General features: G+C 51.6%; 1 protein-coding gene across 1 annotated transcript in view; it reads left to right on the top strand.

Moving 5' to 3' along the window:
* The window catches only part of CD99L2 (CD99 molecule like 2), a 30,265-nt gene extending 7,662 nt beyond the window's left edge, over positions 1-22,603 (top strand). The window contains exons 2-11 of the mRNA XM_054169519.1: positions 10,929-10,994; positions 12,291-12,329; positions 13,496-13,591; positions 14,611-14,688; positions 15,408-15,500; positions 17,281-17,343; positions 18,413-18,445; positions 18,540-18,659; positions 21,219-21,284; positions 21,745-22,603. Coding sequence (XP_054025494.1) covers positions 10,929-10,994; positions 12,291-12,329; positions 13,496-13,591; positions 14,611-14,688; positions 15,408-15,500; positions 17,281-17,343; positions 18,413-18,445; positions 18,540-18,659; positions 21,219-21,284; positions 21,745-21,809 — 719 coding nt within the window. The 3' untranslated portion in view covers positions 21,810-22,603. The remainder of the gene's footprint in view (positions 1-10,928; positions 10,995-12,290; positions 12,330-13,495; positions 13,592-14,610; positions 14,689-15,407; positions 15,501-17,280; positions 17,344-18,412; positions 18,446-18,539; positions 18,660-21,218; positions 21,285-21,744) is intronic.
* The last annotated feature ends 473 nt before the right edge of the window (positions 22,604-23,076 follow it).

Below are 23,076 nucleotides of genomic sequence, written 5' to 3'. Positions count from 1 at the left end.
TGTCTGTCCTTGGTGGAAGGCCCATCCTATGGCAGGACAGTTCAGCCCCTTGGCTGCATGGCTTGGGTCTGCTATGCTTCCCAAAGTATCAGGGAGCAGGAGCATGGCCAGGAGAGTCCTGTGTGTCCCAGCACACCCAGTGCAGGAGGGGTGCAGACAGCGAGCCCCAGAGGCTGCTCCACAACTCCCACTCTGATCCCAGTACCCAGGTGCTGTGGGAAGGCCAACAGGCAGCTGCAGGCGCTGCGCTGCAGCAGCCAAGCAGGAGCCCTGCATTGCAGGCTGCAGTGACAGGGGACAGACAAATGCCTTCAGCCAGAGGAGAGGGCTGTAACCCCCCCTGCCCCCCCTGTGTTCTCCCAGGGCCTCACTCCATCTGTCAGCATCGCCTAAGTCTTCATTTCCACTGCTGCTCTGCTTCCGATTTTGAATAGCTCAGTACGACAGGAGCAGCACATCCCAAGTGATGAAGCAGCATTTTACTGTGTAATTCCCTATTTACCTACTTTTAACTACAGCATCTTCTCTTGATCTTTATCTGCTGAGAGCAATCTCTTCCCATCGGGAATCAGGTGCTAAGCGTTTAATCTCCAGCTTTGCTTTTCTGTGGGCTCCTGCATCGCTGGCTGTGTCATCAAAGTTGCTCCATGCTGGCTTATGAGCAAAGTGCTTTCATGCCACAGTTTGTTGCCTGGTTGATAAACAGGCATCTTTGGCCCCAGGCAAATTCAGTCATTGCTTAACATGTAAGCAGAAATCAGGTGGCTAATGTGGATGTACCTTGCAAAGTTTCTGCATGCAGGAAAGCATGAAGGCACCCCGATTTTAACCCCTCACTCACAGTCATAGGTGGAAAGGAACTTCATGTGTTTTCTGACTTTCACTAGGGACCATGGACTGAGCAAGTTGGGCTTCATGTTTCCCACTTTCTACCTTGTGAAGCTGTGGCAAAGGCCAGGGGCAGGACATCTGGATACAGGTGGTGCCAAGGCTGCCCCCAAAGTGGTTTCAGCTCAGATCTTGGCTCCTGCTCCCAGCTGCCCTTTCCCTGGCAGGGCTGGCTCTTGGTGTCACTGCACTGGGCTGCAGCCAACTGCCCACATTGCAGGGAGAACAGAATGGAACTTCTCAAGAGAGGGATCAGGGCACCACCATGTCTCCCTTTCCCTTGATGCAGGAGCAGTAATCCACTTCTCCTGCAGACCCCCGCACACTGTATCTGGGCAGGGACAGACTTGAGTCCTGGATGTCACTGCTAGTTCTTTAGTGACCTAAGCCACCTTCAACCCACCTTTGTGGTGGGGTCAGTGCTTATTTCCCCTCTGCTACTTGCAAGTGGTTGGGGTGTGGGAATTAAAATAACAACTATGTCATCCACATATACCCTTTAGGTATAGTAAGATTTTTGTCCTCAAAACAAAACCCCCAACAGAACAGCAAAAGAGTGAGAAGATGCAACTCCCTTTCTTATGTGATGTGCCTTTGAATTATTGAGAGTTACCTGGGGCATTTTCCCAGAATCCATGGGAGGGTCAGAGATTTGCTTTTGAGGCTCAGCAGCAGCGGTCCTGGGAGGGCTGGGACAGGCTGAGCTCCTTCTTCCCTCATTAGTCCATGGCCACAATGTCCTGGTACACAACACAGGCACAAAATGATGGGCGTCATCCCACGGTCATCCTTTGTGCAGCTGGGCTCAGACTCTCCCTAGAAAGGAGGAAACTTAAATACTTGGGCCCAAAACTTTCCAGCCCAATGCAGTTTATCTGTGACTAATGGAAAACAGGTTTTGACAGTGCTGTACCAGAGGCATCTTTGACACAAACGTCAAAGAATTATTACCTTCTTGCTTAGAAAATGTCACCCACTCTATGCACAGAGGTGTCAGAGAGCCTTGGAAACCTTGAAAACTTTGAGTGCTGATACTGAAGAAAAACATTGTGATTGGCATCTTGTATTACCAGATCAGAGACACCTGCTTTCCAACCATGCTGAGGTGGAAGGAGACCTGGTGAAATGTTTCACGTGTCATAGACAAGACTTAGGTGCTGTGGGTTAGACCTGGTCAGCGGCTGACAGTCCAAGGCATCCTGTGGGAAACCCTGATGCAGCGCCTGGCCTAGCTCCAGTAATGCTGCTCTTCACAGGGTTTTGCTTTCACACTGAGCTGTTGAGGGCTGCTGGTGACACATGGAAGTGTTTGTCCATCCAAGTGTTTGTCTGTGCTGGGTGTTACTGCTGTGGGCAGTGCACCTGGGGAGCCTGGAGTGCCCTTGTGGGTCAGGGAACTGCTGGTCTCCTGCAGAGCTGAGGGCTCCAGCCCAGCTTTGCAGCATCTGGGTGGCCAGACACTTCAATTCAGCAGGTCAAACCCTGGGTGATCCCTGCACAGACCTTGGGGATGATGTACTTCATGGCACTGTGCAGCCATTCTCCTCCTTGGGGTTGTTCCCAGAGAGTGGTTTGGAAATCACATTAAAGGGTACACAAGGGCCCTTTGCAATGCCACAAACACCGAGGCTGTGGCCTGCTCCCTGTCAGCCTGCAGGGATAGGACAGTCCCCCGGGCAGCAGAGCTCCTCCATAGCCTCACTGCTGTTACACTGACTTCTGTGAGATTGCATGAGGCATGGTGTGGACCCCTCACCTTCCCTCCCCGCCCTGCACCGCCCTGGGCTGGGCACACACACCTCTCCTCTTGCCCAAAACAGATGTTGTGGTTGCCCATGGGTGCTCAGTACATCATCCCCAGGATTAGGCTGTTTGTATCAGAGCTGCAGTGTCTCAAGGCCAGCTGGCACTTGCAGCCCCCTCCTGTTCCCAGCTTTAAGGCAGTGACACACTGGCACCACACCAGCAGAGCAGTCAGATGTGTGGAAACACTTTGTTTCCCTCCGACAGCAAATCTGCTCCCTCACATCTCAGTCCCCAAGTGTGTGGAGGAAGACTCTTGCTACACTTCTGCAGCCTTCAAGCTAGCAGCCCTGCACGGATTTCAAAAGCAAAATCACCTGGCAGGGACTGAGCCACTCCACAAATGTCCTTCCTCATCTCATTGTTGTAGTAAAACAGGGAAATAGGGTAATCAGCACTGGTTTGAGTTGGTAAGACTGAGAGCAGGGGAAGGAGGGAGGGAGGAGAAAGTTAGGCTAAGAGTTTAGCATGAGAAATGCTTCTGGATTTGAGTGTGCTTTCTGCTCCTTTGGGAGATGGCTGGTGGGTCTGGTGATGGAGACTGGTGGGCTTGGTGATGGAGACTGGGTGGATTTGTTGATGGAGGCTAGTGATTTTGGTGGTGAAGCCTGGATGGGTTTGGCAGTGGAGGCTGGGTGGTGGTAGTGACTGGTGGGTTTGGTGGTGGGAGCTGCTGCTGCTCCAAGAAGGGCTGGCTAGGGTTAAACCACAGTACCTCATGACTTTGGACTCCATCTGTTATGCTGATCACTCAGGATAGGAGAGGTGGTGTGTTGCATGGAATTACTGGGCACCAAAGCCAGCTCAGTTTCAAGTCACTGCTGCACTTGCACTGCTTCTTGCAAGGCTTCTCCACTGGTTTGAGTGGTTCCTGCTATGGTCATTCCCATAGCATGCAGTTAAAGTCCTGTGTTACAACAGTTTAGAGGTATTTTTTCCATTACAAAGTCCACTCTTGGTCTCTTTGGACCAGGCTGTTTGGTTTAACATCACAATTAACTCCTCCCCTTGCCCCTGCTCTGGCTTGAATTCACCCACAGACTGTAGTTTCTTAGAGTTGTGCCTGCTCCAAGTGGAGCCTTATCTATGAGCCACAGTCCCTTCACAGGTGTACCTGCTGCAACATAGACATCCACAGCCACAGTTGCTTTCAGGTGTACCTGTGCCAGAGTGGCCTTATCCATGGGCCACAGTACCTTCAAAGATAAACCTGTTCCAGCATGGCTTTACACATGGCTGCAGTCCCTCTAGGGGTGCAGCTGCTTGTCATGGGCTTATCCATGGCCACATGCTCTGAGGTGCTCCATCATGACCTCGTGCACAGCCATTGATGCTTCAAGGTATACCTTCTCCAGTGGGGATTTATCCTTGAGCCACAATCCCTTCAGAGGCATATCTGTCGTGGCACAGACATTACCATGGCCACAGATCCTCTGGCATGGACTCCACCACAGCCACTTCAGAGTGTCCTGCTCCTCTTCATGGGCTCATGCACAGGTCACAGTCACTTTGACTCAAGATCATGCTGGAGTTCCAGCCTGTCCAGTACAGCAGCACCGAAACAGCTGTGATGCCCTGGCCATCTGCCAGCCTGAGCACATCCTCACTGCTGTGACCAAAATGGACCCCAGCACGGCAGCAGCAGAGCAGCACAGCAAGCAGAGACAGCAAAAGCAGGCTGCTCGGGGGGGGTGTGATTTCCTTGCTGATCCCCTCACTCTTGCTGGGTGCAGAGCATATTGGGTGCTGCCACCGGATCATTTAAATTATCCCTAGTAAGCTTTGAAATCAAATTGTAACAGACCTCTGCTTCCTGCCCAGCTGCTCTGGCACACAGAATCACTGAATGTCCCTGTGAAGCCCCGGAGCAGGCACGTTGCCCTGCGCTGCAGACTGCGCTGCTTGGCGGGGGCTCCGCTGCCCCTCTGCCCCACCCAGTGTGCCCAGCCCGGCTTGCCCTGCTGCTCAAGTGGCCCAAGGAGGGGGCAGAACTGGGAGTGTTGTGGCCCTGAGGCTCCCTGCAGGGAGGGGACCGGGCAGTGTGAAGGGCAGCGTGGGCGAGGGGCCTGCGTGGGTCACGGTGGCTCGGCAGCAGCGCTCTGACTTCAGCAGAGGCTTTGGGCATTTCCGTTAATACCTTTCAAACGTAACCACCATTAGTCCTTCCACAAAGAGAAAGTCTTCATTATGCAAATTCTCATCTTAAAGCTTTATTCATGTGCTTCCTGGCAGGCTTTCCTTTAATCTCAAGAGCAAGATTGCTTGGAATTACCATATACCCTTGTTAATTGCACGAAAAAAATAAATTCAGCAGAGGTTGTTTTTGCCATAATCAAGAGTGATTTTGATTAGTACTTCTGGAAATCAAAATGTTTCTCTAGGAAGGGGGAATGAGGATGGCTGTGGTGCCTTGTCCCCCGCAAAGAGCAGGGCCATGCCAGCCGGTAAGCTGTGCCCTACCGCTCTCCCCTGACTGTGCCCTGGACTGAGGCAATGTATCCCTGGCATCAGCCATCAGTCCTGCTGCTGCGGTGGGTGCAGGGGACAAGTTTCACCCCGTGTTGCTTCCCAGCAGAGCCCTGCCTCCCCTCACCTTTGTGGGCTGACAGCAGGAATGTTTGTGCAGGAGCGTGTCCCTAGGCAGTCTGTCTTCCCTGGCAGTGGCCAAGGAGCTGGAGGAAGTTCAGAGTCTGCTTTTCAAAGCAGAACTAATGTCAGGAGGAGAGAGGAGAGCAGAACTAATGTTCAGGAGACAGCCTGAACCTCTCCATGTCTGGAGAGAAGTCTAGCTGCTCAGAGGGTGCCCACCAATGCTGTTCCCACAAACTACCAGTAACACCCCAGCTCCAAGGGGCTCTGCTCTCCCTACACACACAGCATTGTGCTTTGGTCTTAGTAGTTAGCAGTAATTCAAGAGCTGCAAGCAACTAGGCACTTGCAAATGAATTTCCCACATTTGGCAGGTGGCTGAGTCCAGCACCCAGGTAGTGGTAGTGCAGAGCATCAGCAAGTATGAAGCTCTGGTCTGTGCTGGCTGGGATCACTGCTTTGGCCAGCAGCCAAAGAGGTCCCTGGGGACCCTCAGTGCTGTCAGAGTCACCCCAGCTGCTGCAGAGCAGCCACAGAGCAGTGACTGTAGGCTCCCTGCACAGCTATGGGGCTGTATCTTTGCTGAGACAGCAGGAAACACCACTGTGAGAATGCGGCCCAGTATCAGCAGAGCACACAGCCCTGCACCCAAAGCCCCTCCAACCTCAGCACCCTGCCCAGAGGTGCCAGCAGAGCAGTGGGTGCCCTGCTCAGGGACCCTCCGTGTGCCGATGCTGTAACTCAGAGCTGCACAGACACGGTGGTCACTGGGGAGCCCCTGGTGCTTTCGGGTACCTCAGCACATGCTTTCCTCCCGCTTTTCCACCCACTGCCCCTGCATCGCTCCTGAGGTAGGTGGCTAGAAGTCAGGCAGTTGGAATGAGTTTCTGCTGCCCTTGTACCTGCTTTGCATTCTCCGGCAGTCTCCCGGGCTGTCAATCTGGCACCGTGGCGGGCTCTCAATTCCCAGGGAAGCTAAACACATATATATATTGCACAAAGAGTTCCGTGGGCTGGCACTGAAAATGGAATGCACCTCACTCCGAGCCCTGCAGACGGCTTAGCAAGATACTGGGTGTGAGTTATGATACTGTAATTCAGGCTTTGTCAAACAGTGGGGCTTAATTAGAATATATATATAATTGTAAGAACTAAAAAGCTGACGAGTACAATTGTGCATTTGAGCTGCCTGCTACAGAAAATAATGAGGAGAGAATACATTAAGGCACAGAACCCTTCTACCTTCAAAGAGCAGCTAGCTCTGATTAAAAATACCCCCGGCAAGGCGAGGGGACTCGGTGAGAGGCAAGGGAGCCTGCGGCGCCAGCTCGACCATAACTCTTACCTCTGTTTTACAGCCTCCTCCCAGCACAGCTGTAGACTTGGATTCCCCCCACCTCCCTGGTCTGGAATTGGGGGATTCATATTAGGTACCAGCAGATGCCCTGTCTTGGTTTCTTCTGATTGTCATGCTGAAATAAAATATGGAAAACACATCATATTTGCCTGTTTTCCCCCAACCACAGACCTGCAGTCCTGCTCCAGTGCCCTTGGCCAGCTGGCACACAGGCCTTGAGTCACCTCCCAGCTGCCCTTGGGAATGTGCATTTGCTTCCAGCAGCCAGAGAAAAGAGTTCTTCCAAGGACCCAGTGCAAGTGTGGGGAAAAAGACCCCCAAACTAGCATAGTCATCAGCCCCGACAACGATGCCATGCCACTCCCCAACACAGAGCAACCAGCAGAGGATGATTGTGCTTCTTGGTGGCTTTGCAGTCCTGTAACAGGTTGCAGGCAGTGTGGGAATGTCATAGAGGGCAGGTGAGATGTCAGGGTATGATTGACTGACGTGGTTTAACCCCAGCTGGCAGCTAAGCCCCACACAGCTGCTTGCTCACTCCCTCATAGTGGGATGGGGGAGAGAATCAGAAGGGTGAAAGGAAGACAGCTTGTGGGTTGAGATAAAGACAGTTCAATGGGTAAAGCAAAAGCCATGCACACAAGCAAAGCAAAGCAAGGAATTAATCCAGCACTTCCCATGGGCAGGCAGGTTCAGCCATCCCCAGGAAAGCAGGGTTCCATCACAGGTGATGGTAACTTAGGAAGACAATACTACTTCAAATATCCCCACTTCCTTCTTCCCCCAGCTCTAGACTGTTGAGCATGATAGCACATGGAAAGGGATATCCCTTTGGTCAGTTAGGGTCAGTTGTCCCAGCTGTGTCCCCTTCCAGGTCCTTGTTCACCCCCATCCTGTTTGCTGATGGGGTGGTGTGAGGAGCAGAAAAGGCCTTGACTGTGTGAGCGTTGCTCAGCAGTAACCAAAACATCCCTGTGTTATTAACACAGTTTTCAGCACAAATCCAAAGAGCAGCCCCATAGCAGCTACTGTAGAAACAATTAACTCTCTCAGCCAAAGCCAGCACAGGGACCCTGACTGATGGGCTCACCTTACAGACAAACACCTCTGCTACCCAACAGGGGGCTGCTTGTTACCTCCAGCAGGTGGGAATGTGTCACAGCTTCTGCCCTGAGGATGGGCTTTGGTAGCCCAGGAGCCCCACTTCTGCCATGACCATGGAGCAGGTCCAGGGCCCCAGGATCAAAGGGATTTGCATGAAACAGAACAGGGAGCAGCTGTGCCACCTCCCAAAAGCCTGCGTTTGCAGACAGCCCTAGGTATTGAGTGCTGGTTGGGTTTAAGTGGCTGTAAAGTGCCAAATTTGTCACCACTTAAAAGCTGAATAGAAGAAGGAGCAGGGAAGTGCTCTGCTCTTACCTGTTGAAGCAAGCAGGCAGGTTTGTGTGCATGTGGTGACAGCCTTTGGTTATTGATCCTTAAAAGGTGTAACATGTCTCTCTAACACCCTTTGCATGAAATAAAGATGTTAGCTTCAGCTGTCAATCTGTTATTAATGCCTGCCAGTGCCTAGGGGAGTCTTGGGTTTAAATTGCTTTGGAAAGGATCTCAGCTTGCTGTGGGCAGTGGTGGGAAAGCCCTGGGAAATGGGCTGCAGCTCCCAGGAAGCTTTTACCAGGCGATTCCGTGCATCAACAGTCTTCCTAACCTTCCCGTGGGCTCCATGCACACCTTTTCCCAGTGGCAGCTGGGATGCAGCTGCAACCCAGGACTTGTTAGTGGTTGCTGGTTTACATCAGCCCCATAAGGATGGAGGGCCCTGAACACTTTTCATCCCTGCTGGACCCACTGATGTGCCAAGTGGCTCCTTGGAGAGCGATTTTGGAAGTGGCCCCCTCCTCGGTGGGTACCCTGTCCTGCAGGGAGAGATGCCAAGAGGAGTTGTCACCAAACCCAGGGAGGTATAAGTGCTGCCCAGTCGATGGGACCGATGGGCCCCCAGAAACTGGGTTGGGGGCGGGCGGGAGGTGGGCATTTTTGAGGCACTTGGCATTCCTTGCAGGGCCCATGGAGGGTGGGTATCTCCTTGCAGCCCCACAACCCCGGTAGCCCTTCTGCAGAAGACTAGGCAAACAGCACAGACCCTCATGGCTGCCTGCTCTCTGTCGCTTTGTATCTGTGCTCCCACATCAGAGGCAAAGCACAGGGAGGATGTGCTAACTGCAGGGCTTGGAGTGCTGCTAGTCAGTGCCCTTAAGATTTATTTAATCACAGAGAGCAGGGAGGAGAGGGGAGGGACAGCCTCTGGCATACCAATGCGATTCTTGGTGCTGCTGCTACCTCCCTTCTGCCAGCTCACTGCCTGCTACAGAGGCAAGGGGAACTGAAAGGAAATGTGGTGATGATGCATTTCTCCCAGCTGGATTTGTAGGGCTTCTTGTCCTGCCAGAGATGCACCATGGTTTCCCCCTTCCACCTTTTTTTAAACACAGATTAAAATAGAAAGACAAAGCCTGTCTGGTTCCTGAAAGTCCCCTAAAGGCTGGGGGAAAAGCCGTGCAGGGAAGGGGAGCTGACATGAAGTTGCCAGAATAGCAAGCTTGGGACAGTCAGCCTCAGCAGTAATGAGCTGGTGGGGTCTCAGCAGGGGTGTGCTGGTGCTTTGGCAGGGTGGAGCTGGGCAGGTTGGGTTTTTAGGCACCGTGGACGTGCCTTATTTTGCTCCTTAGTACAGACACACCGCCTGATGACCCTGTGGCTTCACCTGGGTTGTCAGAGCAGGAGAGCATTGCTTGTCTCACAGGGCCAGTGTTTCACCAGCAGTAAGGCCCAAGAGGCAAATATTTTGCCAAAGGAGCAGAGGGTCATGTGTGAAGGCTGAGGGTGCCAAGCACAGCCCTGCCACACTGCCGTGCTGCACAAGGGCTCGCCCGTGCGCCTCGCTCTGTGCCATCTCACACCTGGTAACGGGCTGCACCTGCGCCGGGGCACCGCCTGCCACCAGCCCTCGCTCCGGGCTGACAGGGGAGGCGCTGGCACCCCTGCCTCCTCTCGATGGGAACTGCAGCCGTGTGCTGGTACGCATTACTTACACACACACCCCCAGCAGTAGCTTAACTCCGAGCGCTTCTCCAGGGGAGGGAAGCCCAGAGCAACTTCCCAGCCATAGTCACTGAATTTAAATCACTCTCGGGTCCGCCGAAGGTACCTTTAACTAGGCAGCAAATGCAATGAGATGTGATGTGTGAGTAAGTGAAACCGGAGCTGGAGCTGTTGCAGTACTTAGTGACCACTCTCAGTGGAAGTTTTTCACCGAAATGCTGATACCTGCTTTCTGATGGACTGGTGCCTTCCACTTGTTATTGTCCTTGTCAGTAAAGCTTTAAATTTATTCATGAAGCACGCTGGAGCTCAGGTGGCAATAGCTAAATACATTTAGCAGTAGGAATAAGAGGAAAGCCATTTTAATGTTCTCTTACAGTGCTGCAGTACTTAGCAAACCCAAAGGATATTAATTACTCAGCATGCTCTGAGATGTAAAAGCATGAATTTATCAAGACAAATACATTCAGAACTAGGGTAAGTCAACAGTAATTAACAGGATGCAAAAAAACCCCAAGATGGAGAAAGGAAGGATTAGCTGGCCCTATGGCAGGAGAGCGCGGCGCAGCACCGAGCTGTCCCCGGGATATTGCAGAGTGACTGGAGTTGTGGTGAAGCATCCCTAACAAAACCAAATTGCCTCTGCCTGTCAGGTGTGTCCCTAGGATGGGAGTTTGCATTGCCCAGGCAGAATGATGCAGGTGGCCTCTGAAATGCCAAGTTGTGCTTGGCAGCCAGCAGCAGCGTTTTCATAGGAAGGCTTTGATGTTGGGAGGCTGTGGTGAAGCAGAGGTGCATTGGGCTCGTTTGTTTTTCGCCACCCTTGGCTGTGCTGTCCCAATGTTTTCATGGTGTTCAGCAAACATGCATAATGGTGAGCACAGCCACACGTGAGTGACAGCCCTGGAGATGAAGTGTTAGGCTCTCCTTGACAAATTTAAGCATAGCATGTGTTTTTATACCACATCCATTAGGGCAGACGAATGGAAAATCCAGAGATGACTGCTCTGCAATTTAACAGTCACAGCAGCTGGAGAAGGCTGATGTCTTCCTCATCACTGGTGATGGGTCAGGCTTGGAAAAGCCCAGAGAGTTCTCTAAAAACTAAAGCAATTGGAGCAAATGAGCCTAGCCCTGTCATGTTTAAAGGCAACTGCAAGTACAACCAGTGCTGATTCTTTGTCTCCAGGTCATGGGGACGACTCAGCTGACTTAAACCTAGAAGATGCCCTCCTTGACATTGTCACCAAGCGACGTAAGTCACATTTATTTGTTCTTTTTTTTTTTGAAGAGGAGGAAACAAGCAGATATTGATAGATGCCATTTGTTCTTTGGGGCCTGATGCTGGTGGGAAAGTGCTGGCAGGAATAGAATAGAATAGAATAGAATAGAATAGAATAGAATAGAATAGAATAGACCAGACCAGACCAGACCAGACCAGACCAGACCAGACCAGACCAGACCAGGTTGGAGGTCATTGTGTCCAACCTATCATCCAACACCATCTAATCAACTAAACCATGGCACCAAGCATGCCTTCAAGTCTTCTCCCAAACACCTCCAGTGGTAGACTACCTCATCACCTCTGCCCAGCAAGCCCTTGAATACAGCATGTGGGGAGACGTGGTGAGAAACACCCTACATCCACCTCGTGCCGAGGGAAAGCAGTGTTTCTCCAGGATGGAGTTCTAGTTGTGAGTGGAGGAAGAGCCAGCACTGTCCCCACAGCCTCCCCCTGGCTGGACTTCATCACATCAGCCCAGAATAAAAGCAGATGAAGGGTCTGGAGTTGGGTCTTATCAAACTGTGCCAGCACGCTGGAAATGAAGCCCCGCAGAAGCACTCTGGTATTCAGAGGCGCAAATGGAAATTCATGGGAATAGAGCAGCCACAACTCTTGCTCATAATTTATTCATGTACTTGTAATGCCAGCCACTATTAATAGATAGTGGTTTATAGGGGTGTTAAAAAATAAAAAGCACCTCCTCCATAGGCTGAGCAGAGTGGGGTTTAGGGGTGACCAGCGGAGCTGGGGTGTCGCCAGAATCCCTCCAGCTGACGGAACCCCCCATACATAATGCAGCACTGGAATTTGTCTGTCATCTAACTAACAGACCAGGCAGGGAGCAACAAAACACTGGCAGCCTAGCCTTGTTTTTCATACTGTTCTGGACAGTATCTATTCTTGCTCTGTTTACTGTTGTCTCCAGGAGTCTTCCCTCAGAGCAGTTCATTGCAGCTCTCTGCTCTCCTTGTGGTGGGCTGCTGGCCTGCACAGTGGCAGCATTCAGCCCCAGCCTCAGCCACTGCAGAGCCCTGGGCTCAGTCCTGCATGGAGCTGCAGCCTCTTGCCCTGGTGCACGGCAGTCCCACTCCTTGCCCCCACGTGCTGTGTATGGTGGGTTTGGTGGATCTGGGCTCCCAAGTTTACAGATGATGGTCAGCTGGAAAGCTTGTGGTGAAATCTTTGCCGTTTATTTTCAAACCTGAAGTGACACATTTTTGCTGATGCCCATGACTAACATTCTCCTCCCCATCTGTTCTGTCGCAGCCACTCCCAAAGGCCCCAAGAAGCCAGCAGGTGGGACAGGTGAGGCCTCCTCCCATGTATCTCATTTAAGCACAGCACGAGATTTGCCTCTCATGAGGGTTGTAACCACGGGCTGCATGGGTGCAGCTGGGTGCTGCTGCCTTAGCAGAGGCTTTGAGACACCTTTGCTTGCTCATAAGAGAGCTGGTAGCAGCATGCAGATGTGCATTCCTCCTGTACAGCTCAAGTAAATGCAATATTGATATTTCTGTCCATGCTGAAGGCGAGTGGCAGTGGAGCATTTACAGCCAAGGCTGAATTTTGCACACTTTGCAGTATCCTAATGGGAAAGACACAAATCATCCCTCAGCTACACAAGGGCTTTTGTTTCTGGCTGCATGGCACCTGCTAGCTTTCCTTCCAGGAACGAACCCAAAGGATATTTTCCTTCTTTTTTTCACTCCAAGGTAGCCCCAACCTCTACAGAAAGGCCCAGCCTAGTGGCATTTCCCAAAGCCAGGGAAGATTGTTTGTTCAGCTCTTTGTGCCTGTCAGATGTGCTGGCTGGGTAGCTCCACAGCACCTGCCCTGGCTGAGGAAGCTCCTTTAAATTCACCCAAGTGTGACTGCTGGCAGCTCTTGTGGCGCAGTTCTGGCCAAACACACCTACTTAAATATAGAGCAGTCACAAGAGCTGAGGCTTGCTCAACCCTGCCAGAGGAGCCCAAAATAAACTGCAGCAGGGGAGCACTCATGAGTGAATCCACTTGCCCTGCATGAGGATCTTGGTGCAAATCTGACTGTCCAGCTCCTTGGCCACTGTGGTCTTCTCTTGGCACAAGAAAAGCCAAGTGCTAGAAGCATGCACAGGGCTTCGGCATTTGGATTGCAGCCTAAAGGAGAGGCTCTTGGAGCCAATAAACTCTCCCTGAGAAATGGATGCATGCTGAGGCTGAAGCTTCTTCCCCAGGGAGTGCTTCTCAGATGAGTGATGGCACCAAAGGGCTCCTGTGGCGGGTTGCTGTGCTTTGGTCCCTGTCCTGTGCATGGGCTGCTCAGCCTGGTGTCACTCATGCCGACACCAGAGCTGGGGGCCATGGTGGGCCATGGTGCAGTGACTCTTGCACAGCACCCACAGAGCTGCTGTGCTGGGGAAGTGTCCTGAAAGCCTTACACCATCTCCATAACATTATGGGGGGTTTAATAATCCCTTCTCTCCCACACAGGCTTTGATTTGGCTGATTACTTTGACACCCCTGTGGAGACTACCACCAAACCACCCAAGCCAACTCCAAAGCCCTTCCCCAGGCCAGGCAAGCCAGGTACTACAGAATTCCCTGTGCCCTGGGGAGGGTGCATGTGTGCCCAGCTTTGGGGCTCTGGATGGGAAAAATGCTCCCCAAGGTAACCAGGAGCCATCCCAGCGGCCGGGCAGCTGGGATCCAGCACTGACACACCAGCTCCAGCAACAGGTGACTTCATAGGTTTAGGTTGGAAAAAGATTTTTAAGGCCCAGCCTGGCCCTGCCAAGTCCACCACTAGACCATGTTCCTCAGCACCACAGTTACACATCTTTTAAATACCTCCAGGGCTGGTGACTCCACCACTTCCCTTGGCAGCTTCTTCTAGGATTTGCCAACCCTTTCTGTGAAGAAATTCTTTGTTATGCCCCATCTAAAGCCCTCCTGACACAACTTGGGGCCATATCCTCTTGTCCTAAAGGTGGTCACCTTTTAAGGTCCTTAAAAGGTGATCACATCCTCCTGCGCCACTGTTCATAGAAGAACTGGCAGAGGAGATGTGCTAGGAGCATCATCATTGGCATTTTACCATCCTCCCTTCCTTGCTGTCCCCATGCCCTGCCTGAGCCATACCAGGGGGCTTTGCCCAGCAGCATTTGTAAAATGCTGTTGGGTGGGGAGCATCATCAACAGAGAATCACATCCTTAAGGATCTTTCCAGCAGTGCCTGGTTGTGCTCTTGTGTGCCACAGTGCAGGGCTGCCCTCAAGGTGGCAGAGCGCTCAGGAACAGGTGGCAGCATGTGTCCCACCTGCAGCATGTCTAGGGGGTGTTTCTTGGTAGCTCTGCTTGTCCCCTTCTCAAATTCAAGACCCACTGACACCAGGCCTGGTGCAGGAGATCCCACCACCCACATTGAGGGCTCAAGCATCCTGGGAGCACCAACGGGCATGAGGTGCCCCTGGTGTCAAGGGCAGCTGAAGCTGTGGAGAGACCAGAGCACTGAACTGCCCCAGCACAGCCCCAGTCTCCCTGAAGGAAGCAGCTCCCCTCCCAGGGTAATGTCATGTTGAGCTCTTGGATTTTTTCCTTCCCTTCAGACAACTTTTGGGATGGCATCCACAGCACCACAACCAGGCAGCCAAAAACTACAAGGGCTCCCCCCAAGTATAACCCAGGTGAGTGTGAGCTCCCCAGTTGCCATGGCTTTGCCCTGGCTTCACTGCTGCACAGACAGAGGCTTTGGGATGGGCCATGTCAGTGGCACTGCGACCCTTTGCCCCCTCTGTTCACATCAGACACCTTGGGAGGAAAACCCACACAGCAGACAGAGATCTCAGCATTTCCCTGCACTTCCCTCGGGGGTCTCGATGGATCCTGGACCATTTTGCATTCTCCTGCCTGATGTGAGGCTGCAGGCATGCTGTCCTCCCTGGCATGGCACAGTGCACCATGGCACAGCACAACAGCTGCTGTGTTGGAGCCAGGCTGCTCAGGGTGCCAACTGGGGGGCAGTGACACCACGCAGTCAAGACTCAGGCGGCTCCAGCCTGCATGCCAGCAGAGCACAGCCACCTCCTTCCCCTCCACTAATGGGTCCTGGGGAACACCTGCTTGGCTCTGACCTTTCCTACCCAGCCTGACTTACCTGCCTGCCTGGTACTCGAGCCATGGTGTGAGACTCTGTGGAAAGAACATGGCTTTTCTCACCACAGTGGTGCAGGGACATGAAACAGGATGGGTTTGGAAGAGCTGCAGAGGAAAACTAGGAGGTGCTTCTGTCAGGGGGCTTCATCCCTTTCACCAGCACTTTTCCCTGAGCAAGCTAAGCATTCCCTTGATTAATGCATTTATTGCAGAGTCCCTTAGCACTGCTAACCCCCATGTTGCTTCCTAGGAAAGGATCCTATGGATTTTGACCTGGCTGATGCCCTTGATGATAAAAACGATGGGAAAGATGCTGGGAGATCGAATGTAAAGCCAGGTGAAGGTATGTTGATTTCCCCTCCCCTCGCCACCAGGGCCTGCAGGAGATCCTGCCCTGCCCCTCCTGGGAACACACTGTCACTGCCAGGCACTATCCCTGCCAAGTGACAGCGTAAGGAGAAACCCAGGGGCTTCCCTGCCCGAGGCACCTGGCTGCAGCCAGCACTGCTGCCTCTTCCCTGCCCACACAGAGGAGGGGAAGGTTTGCCTTCCAGCGGGGAGGAAGGAGCCCCCACCTCAGTGGTCCTTGGCAAAGAGGGGCTCTGGCTAATGAACTGTTGCCTGTCTGCAGGTTTCTTTCCCAGGGTCTCTTCTGACCCATTGAAATATGATGATCATGCTAAATTCCCCCTTGTCCACATACCTGACAGCTCTTTAACCAAGGGCATGTGCTGTTGGGGTTTGCAGCCATTGCCAAGACACAAATCTGGAGCAGGCTGAAGGCCTGGCATAGCACACACTACGGGCTGGGAGAGGTTTTTTCCATCTCTAAAAGACTCTGGTAAATGAATCACTTGTCTGCCAGGATTGTTCCCTTGAGCACTTGAGCTGGAAAACAGACTTTGCATGGGTAGTTTATTGATGTCGAGATGGCTATGGCCCCTGCTCACACGTGTAATTAACAGTCAGGTATTTTATTAGATCGTCTTAACTAGGTGACTTGTCTGCACTTTGATATTCTGGGCTTGTTGAGGTTTCAGCAAAGGTTGAGGTGTTGAACTGCTGGAACGTGGCACCCACCACAAACCAGCACATGATTCCTCCGGCCTTGCTGCACTCTGGGCTGCCTCAGACCTCTCCAAGTTCTGTGAGAGTCAGGGGGGGTTCTCTTTGTACGCTCATTACCAACACCATAAATCTGGTTTTGTGTGGGAAGCTGGTGAATAAGGGCGGTCTCTTTCAGGCTGTTGTGGCAAAGGTAACCCTTCCCAAAACACAGCATCAGAGAAGGAGCCTTTTGCTGGCTCGTTGTTTGATCTTTTCTCCCATCATGCATGTTGCTGCACTGTGAAGATCCCTCTGGGACTAGGACCAAGGAGTTCAACAGCTCTGCTCATTCAGCTGCTGATGCCCAGGCCACCCTTCTCTGTGCCCATCCTGCACAACATTCCCTCTGCAACCACGTCCAAGACATATTTTTCACCTATGCCAAGATGTGCTGGTGCTCACTTCTTCCACTAGACCTCCTTTTTTCTTTTGGGAAGAGGCACAGTCAGGTCCCTGCCTGCAGGACCCTGGGATAATCTATCTGGCTGACTGGGAGTCCACTGGTTTAAATCTCCATGCTTACCCCTGCTCTGGGCCTTGGTGCACAGAGAGCCACACACAGCTCTTCAAAACAGCCAGAGAGTTCTGCAGAAAAGAATCTTAGGACAGAAGCCTCTGCCCAGCAGAGAAACATTCCCCAGGAGCAAGGGCTTGCAGGAGGCCGATCCCACCCTGGGTGTGTGATGCTTACAGATGACCCCCACCCAGAATCCCCCAAAAGTCTTGTTTCCAGGCCCTGTCCATCCAAAGGCAATTGGTTTTGGGGACCTCTTTCATCCCAAGACAGCCACACACTATTTCTCCTTCCTGCTGTGTTGTTTTCTAGGCAGCCCTGGCTACGTTTTCTCCTTTGGGAAGGAGGTTTTGGTGTTTTGCTGGAACAATTTGGCTTTGTGCAGGTTAAGAGGATAAGCTCCCCTGTATGTCATGCAGCCTGTGAAGCCCATGGCCACTACCTCCCACTGGGGCCATGTCTCCCTTTGGGTGCCAACCACCATTTGTTGTTGTATTTAAAGCCTTTTCAGACAGTGACCTGGAGGACATCGTGGATGGCGGCTACAGCCCGGACAAGAAGAAGGGTAAGCAGTGACCTATGTATCTTTGGTTGCTGTAGCAGTCACAGCTTGGGCAATAATCCCCATGTCAGTCACACTCCTAGAAACCATCTTGAGCAGAGTAGTGCTCATCTTTGATGGCTATGGAGGTCTCAGTCATGGGGCCAGGGCGAGGACACATTTCTGGCCTTCATGGTCACACATGATGCCAGCAGATGGAGGTGCATGGTTGGGATCTCACAAAGGCTCTGCAGCTCCAGCTGCCACCAGAGCAGATGGGAGCTGCACCTTCCCATCCACCTTGAAAGCAGATGTCCAACCCTGTGCTGTGAGAGGGCACAAGCCTTTGCTTGCTTTCCACTATGCAACCACCAATGGTTGAAACAGGGCAGAAAACCAGCAAGAGTGGGATAAGCTTGCACACTTGCAAGGATCCACAGCATTAAATGTTAAAAGCAGTTGAGTAAAGAGATGAACACCACAAGGCCAATCAACAATTAATGGATCCCCGTGCCAAGGACAAATTGCATTAGAGACATTAATACAATACTGACCTGCTTCCATAAATTCAGGATGCAAGTGACTCAGTGAAGACAGAAGATTCCAGGAGGAGTAGCTTCTCCTCCCAGCCCTGTTTCTTCAGGGAAGGTGATTTTAAAGTAGGCTTCAAGCCAAGTGAAGACCCCCTGACATTATGGAGTTTATCCAGTCACCTCTCTGATGGCACAAGTGTGCTGTGTAACTGTCAGACAGCATTTCATCTATCTGCTCTTTACACCAACAGTGGCATGGGGTAAGGGTGAGGTTAATCTGAGGTTAACAGGCAGAGGTGTCCTCTGCAGAGGCTCATCCCAAAGCTCCCTCCAGGCACACATGGTGGGGGAGAGGAGCAGCTTCAGACCTCTCTGAGAAACAGCAAGGGGTCACCCTGGGCAGCCAGAGGTGTGGGACAGCAGAGACATTGCTCCCCAGCCCAGAGGCACCCCTGGGACCAGGTTGCTGCCCCTCTCCCTGCTCCCTCTCATGCTGCCTGGCACAGAGGTGGAGGGAGCAGAGGGATGCAGAGCCACTGACAGGCTCATGTCTCTTACAGGTGATGGGGGTAGCACAGACAACAACTACGGAGGTAGGTACCACCAGGGCCAGGGGGTTGGTGGTGTGCTGGGCTGGGTGGTGTGTGTGCCCCTGCTGCACAGCACCCTGCTCTCTGCACCCCACAGGCACAGCGGTGGAGACAGGGACGATCGCCGGCATTGCCAGCGGCCTGGCCATGGCGCTCATCGGGGCTGTCTCCAGCTACATCTCCTACCAGCAGAAGAAGTTCTGCTTCAGCATCCAGCGTAAGTCCCCCCACATCAAGTGCCTCGGGGGTACAGAGTAAACACCTACCCATGTGACCCCTGAATCCCACTGCCACTTGCTGTCAGGCATCCAGTGACCCAGAGCTGGCAGAGCAAAGCCCAGCCGTGGATTATGAAACACCCCACCTGGTCAGGCATTGCACAGGCAGAGACCCACCAGCACCAACATCCCCAGCACTCACTGCCACTCCACAGGCTGTGCACAGCCCCTCACACAGACAGCCAAGACAAAGATGAACATGGTGACACCAAATAAGATAAATATAGGGGGGAAATACACCCCAAAACAAAACAAAAACTCACCTAAAATTTCAGCAAGAGGTAAAAAAATCACCAGGCAGAAGCGAAGGAAACTGAACAAGCACCTGCAGCTGTGAGTGATGCAGCCCAGCCCACCCTCCCACAGTCCTGCAGCAATCACTGCAATTAAGGGCAAATTAAGCAGCAAAGCTTCATGCTCTCATGAGGCACCTTGTGCATCAGCTGCTCCGTAAAGCTGCTAGCTGTAAGGGTGCCCTGACAGCCTCACCTCACAGCTCCAGCCTGGCCATGGTGGGCTCCTGCAGCCCGTTCTGGGGTGGGTTGTAAACAGATGCAGAAAAGCTCTTTTGAAATTCATCAGCTGAAATCTGCCAGTTTCCTTTGCTCTGGGGGAAAAGGGTGTTTGGGGTTGGAAGTTTGTGCTGGAACGGTGCTATTTTCCCAGTTGTGCCTGAGACAAACAGGAGCATTTCGGTAAATTAGATCAGCAGGAAAAGTCAAATGAATGTGATGGAATGAAACACCCTTGTATGTTTCCCCCCACTTAAATGATATTTTGGCAAGAATAAATAATTAAACAACAAAAAAAAAAAGAGTAAAGGCTTTGATGAGGGGGAAGCTGAGAGACACAAAGCCCCAGAAAGGCGGCAGGAAATTAAAGTTAATTATAAAGGAGGATTAATTTAAGCCATCAGACATGGCATGCTGGGCTAATGTCAGGCCTTAGCTGCATTGCAATGCATGACAGAAATCTAAGAGCCGTCAGCTACTGCAAATGTGGCTTTTCATTGAAGAACATAAATTGCATTTGGTGTTATCCCAGCAAAACACGTGTCCTGGAGGAGGCAGCAGTGCTGTGTGATGACCACACCCTGCAAGCACGGAGGCACAGGCTCAGCTTTTCTCCTTGCCCACCTGTCCTCCTGTGGTGGCAAGCTGTGGCTCTGTTGCTTGGTTTTGAGCCTCTTCCGACCAGCATTTGCTTGTTCCTCTAAAGGATGAGTAGAATGCTGACTAATGTTCTTATCCCACTTCCATTTCTTACACCACAGCTGCTGTGTCCTGGGCTATGGCTCAGCCTCTCCATGTTCCTCTGCCCCAAGCCACTTCGCTATGCCCAGGCAGGACAGGAGTCATCAAGTGCTGCTCTGGCAGGTTCCCCTCCTGCACTGTCTGTGCTGGCATGGAGGTTCCTTTAGTCAGCTGCAGAAAATTGCCTTGGTGGCATCAGCTGCCCCATTGCTGAATGAGGCCTCCCATTGCATGGTTTTGCTTTGGCTCAAGCACTGCTCCCTGCCTTCCTCTTTCCCCATGAGGTACAAATGAGCCCTGTCAAAACCTGCTGGTAGGGCGTAGTGGGTCCCTTCCACACTTTGTGCTGCTTTTGGATGCATATGAAGTTTAGATGCCTAAAAGTGCATGTTGCCTGGCCACAGTATGGACTGCCTCAGCCTTCCTTTGAAAACCACCATGGTCCCTACCCCATCCTGCTCCCTCCCTAACAGGGCACAGTGGTTAGCACAGGACTCATGTCTCTGCCTCTCTCCAGAGAGGTCCTGGAGAAGCTACAGAGCACGGCTGACGTGTGGTGATGCATCCTAAACAGTCTTAACTCAATCTTCTGCAACTCTGATCTGGACCAGGGTGATCAGAGCCACCTCCTTTCCTTTGCACACCTTCTCACTGCCACCTTGCAGCCACCTGCCTCCCCACCAGCCTTGCCTGTATGCCTGGGCTGCACTTGTTGCAAACACCAGAGACTTCTTTGCATTTAAATAAGGGACTTACTCAGGATTTGACACCCCACTGGGATCCTGCTTCATCACCACAGCCCAGCTTCTTGCAGCTCTGCATAACTTAGCTCTTAATGAGAAGCAGACCATCTATCTGTGCTGAGCCGCAGCCTCTGCTACACAGCAGCCCTGTCCAGAAGCTGTAACTCTTCCATGCACTTCTCCTTACTGAGCCTTAGCACAGTGATTAGCCTTGCTGCCTCACATAAGATGAAACCAGGGACTCAGAGAAAGGGGCTGCTGCTAGAAGCTGTGCCTTCTAGGTAAGCCTGCGTGGCCACTTCAAAATCCAGCAACACTTCCTCAGCACTGAGTGGTTTACTGGTATTTTTGTACTGCTGTTAATGCAGAGGAGGCTGCAAAAAGGTATCTTGGCTTTTACAGCAGCTAGGCCCCGTTACCAGGGTTTTTAAGGGAGGGCATCAAAGCAAATGATTTTTACTTTCTACCCGCCCAGCTCACTTTCTTTATTGTTACTTCTCAGAGGGACTTAATGCAGAATATGTGAAAGGAGAAAACATGGAAGCTGTTGTGAGCGAGGAACCCCAAGGTGAGAACCTGGCATTTCTTACCCTGTCTGCATCCACCCACAAAAGCAGCTTTACTGAGGGACTTTCTTAACGTCCCTTGTGCTGTACTAAGTCACTGCATCTCTTTGATGAAGACAGCACTTAGGTGATGCTTCAGCTTTTTGTGAAACACCCACTGCAGTGTTTCTCCCCCTGCTTTATTGCACACAAAGGAAAGCCATGGGAAGAGACCAAGGAGCTCATGCTGCAAATGCTGGCAGTTAATATTTAGCTTTAATGTTTTCAGCCATCAAGAGTGGCTTATACAAGAAAACCATGATCCTTCTTTCCTAAGATAATTGAGGCTGTGACAAAGGCTTTTCCACTGTCACATACAACCAGCCAGTACTGGGCACCCGTTGCTTGCACTCTGGTTCCATTGTGTGCTATTGTACTCATCATCTGTTGTATTTGTTGTGTTGTTTTTTTTTCTCTCCCTAGTTAAATATTCAGTACTGCAAACACAGTCAGCAGAACCACCAAAACAAGACAGTGGAAAGATGTAAAAGCATGGCCTGGGGCTAGAAAGGAATCAGTCAGCGGCAAACGGAGATCTTACACGCTTGTAATTTAGCTTATTATTTAATTTGACTCCAAAGCTATTCAATGTGTACTAAGGCTTGAACTGGCTTCTTACTGCTCTAGGCTTTAGGGTTAGAGTGGTAGCATTTGTGTATTTTTTTGTAAAGAGGTATTATGTTTACAGCAAAGTCATAGTGTAGGTTTAACATCCAGTTGTATGCAAACCAAACAGAAGGTGCTTCAGTAGTGGTCAGTTTTAATTAAGGGACAAGGTCTTTCTTGAGGAGTTGAAGAGCTTACAGGATTGAGGACAGTGAAGTGCCTGTACATAGCAACCCAAAGCCAACCATGCAAAGACTCTTGCTCCCACAATCCAGGAGGAAATGATCAACGACCTATTGTGCCTCTGAGATGTGCACAAGTCTATGGGACTGGATGGGATCCACCAGAGGGTTCTTAAGGAGCTGGCAGATGTGCTCACCAAGCTACTCCTGATGATTTGTCAACAGTCCTGGCTAACTGGGCAGGTTCCAGCTGACTGAAGGCTAGCTAATGTGACAGCCATTGACAAGAAGGGCTGAAAGGATGATCCAGGGAACTACAGGCATGTCAGTCTGAGCTGGGTGCCAGGAAAGGACAACAAGGCAACACACCTAGTGGATGAGGGAAGTGCCATGAACATTGTCTACCTGGACTTTAGTAAAACCTTTGACATTGTCTACCCGCGTCGTCGCTGAAATGAAAACTCTGTGTTTGGATGCTTTCAAGGGCAGGTTCAGCTCTCTGTAGAACATACTACAGATTTAATGCAAAAGAAAATACAGTAAGTGTCTGTTACAACTTGTAATGTTCACTACCAAAAGAGAGGTCAAGCTTAGCAAGATGCACTCTGGCATCTTCATCCCTTGTGTCACTTGCTAACCTTTGAAAGAGGCAGAATCTCCTGAGCGAATGGTGCTCCACTGCTGTCCTGCGTGGGGTTCCTGCAGCCTTCTGGGAAGCAGCAGGCAGCGCTGATGCCCCCACCCCAACCCCTGTGAGCAAGAGCTCACACAACCCTCCTCAGTGCTGTGGAACTGGTATCGAGACCTGACCTTCACTATCTTGCAAGAATTTGTGTTTATGTCTTCAATTCCTCCCCAGCCCTTTTTTATCACTGCTGAAAATGTGATACTGCCACTTTCTGATGCATTTATCCAAATCAATGATTGCCTACAAAGCATGCTCTCAAGTGAAGAAAAACGCACTTCA

This window comes from Dryobates pubescens, chromosome 18 (assembly GCF_014839835.1).
Source record: "Dryobates pubescens isolate bDryPub1 chromosome 18, bDryPub1.pri, whole genome shotgun sequence".
NCBI lineage: Eukaryota > Metazoa > Chordata > Aves > Piciformes > Picidae > Dryobates > Dryobates pubescens.
The sequence above is the reverse complement of the archived record's forward strand: the minus strand, read 5'-3'. Positions and strand labels throughout refer to the sequence as shown.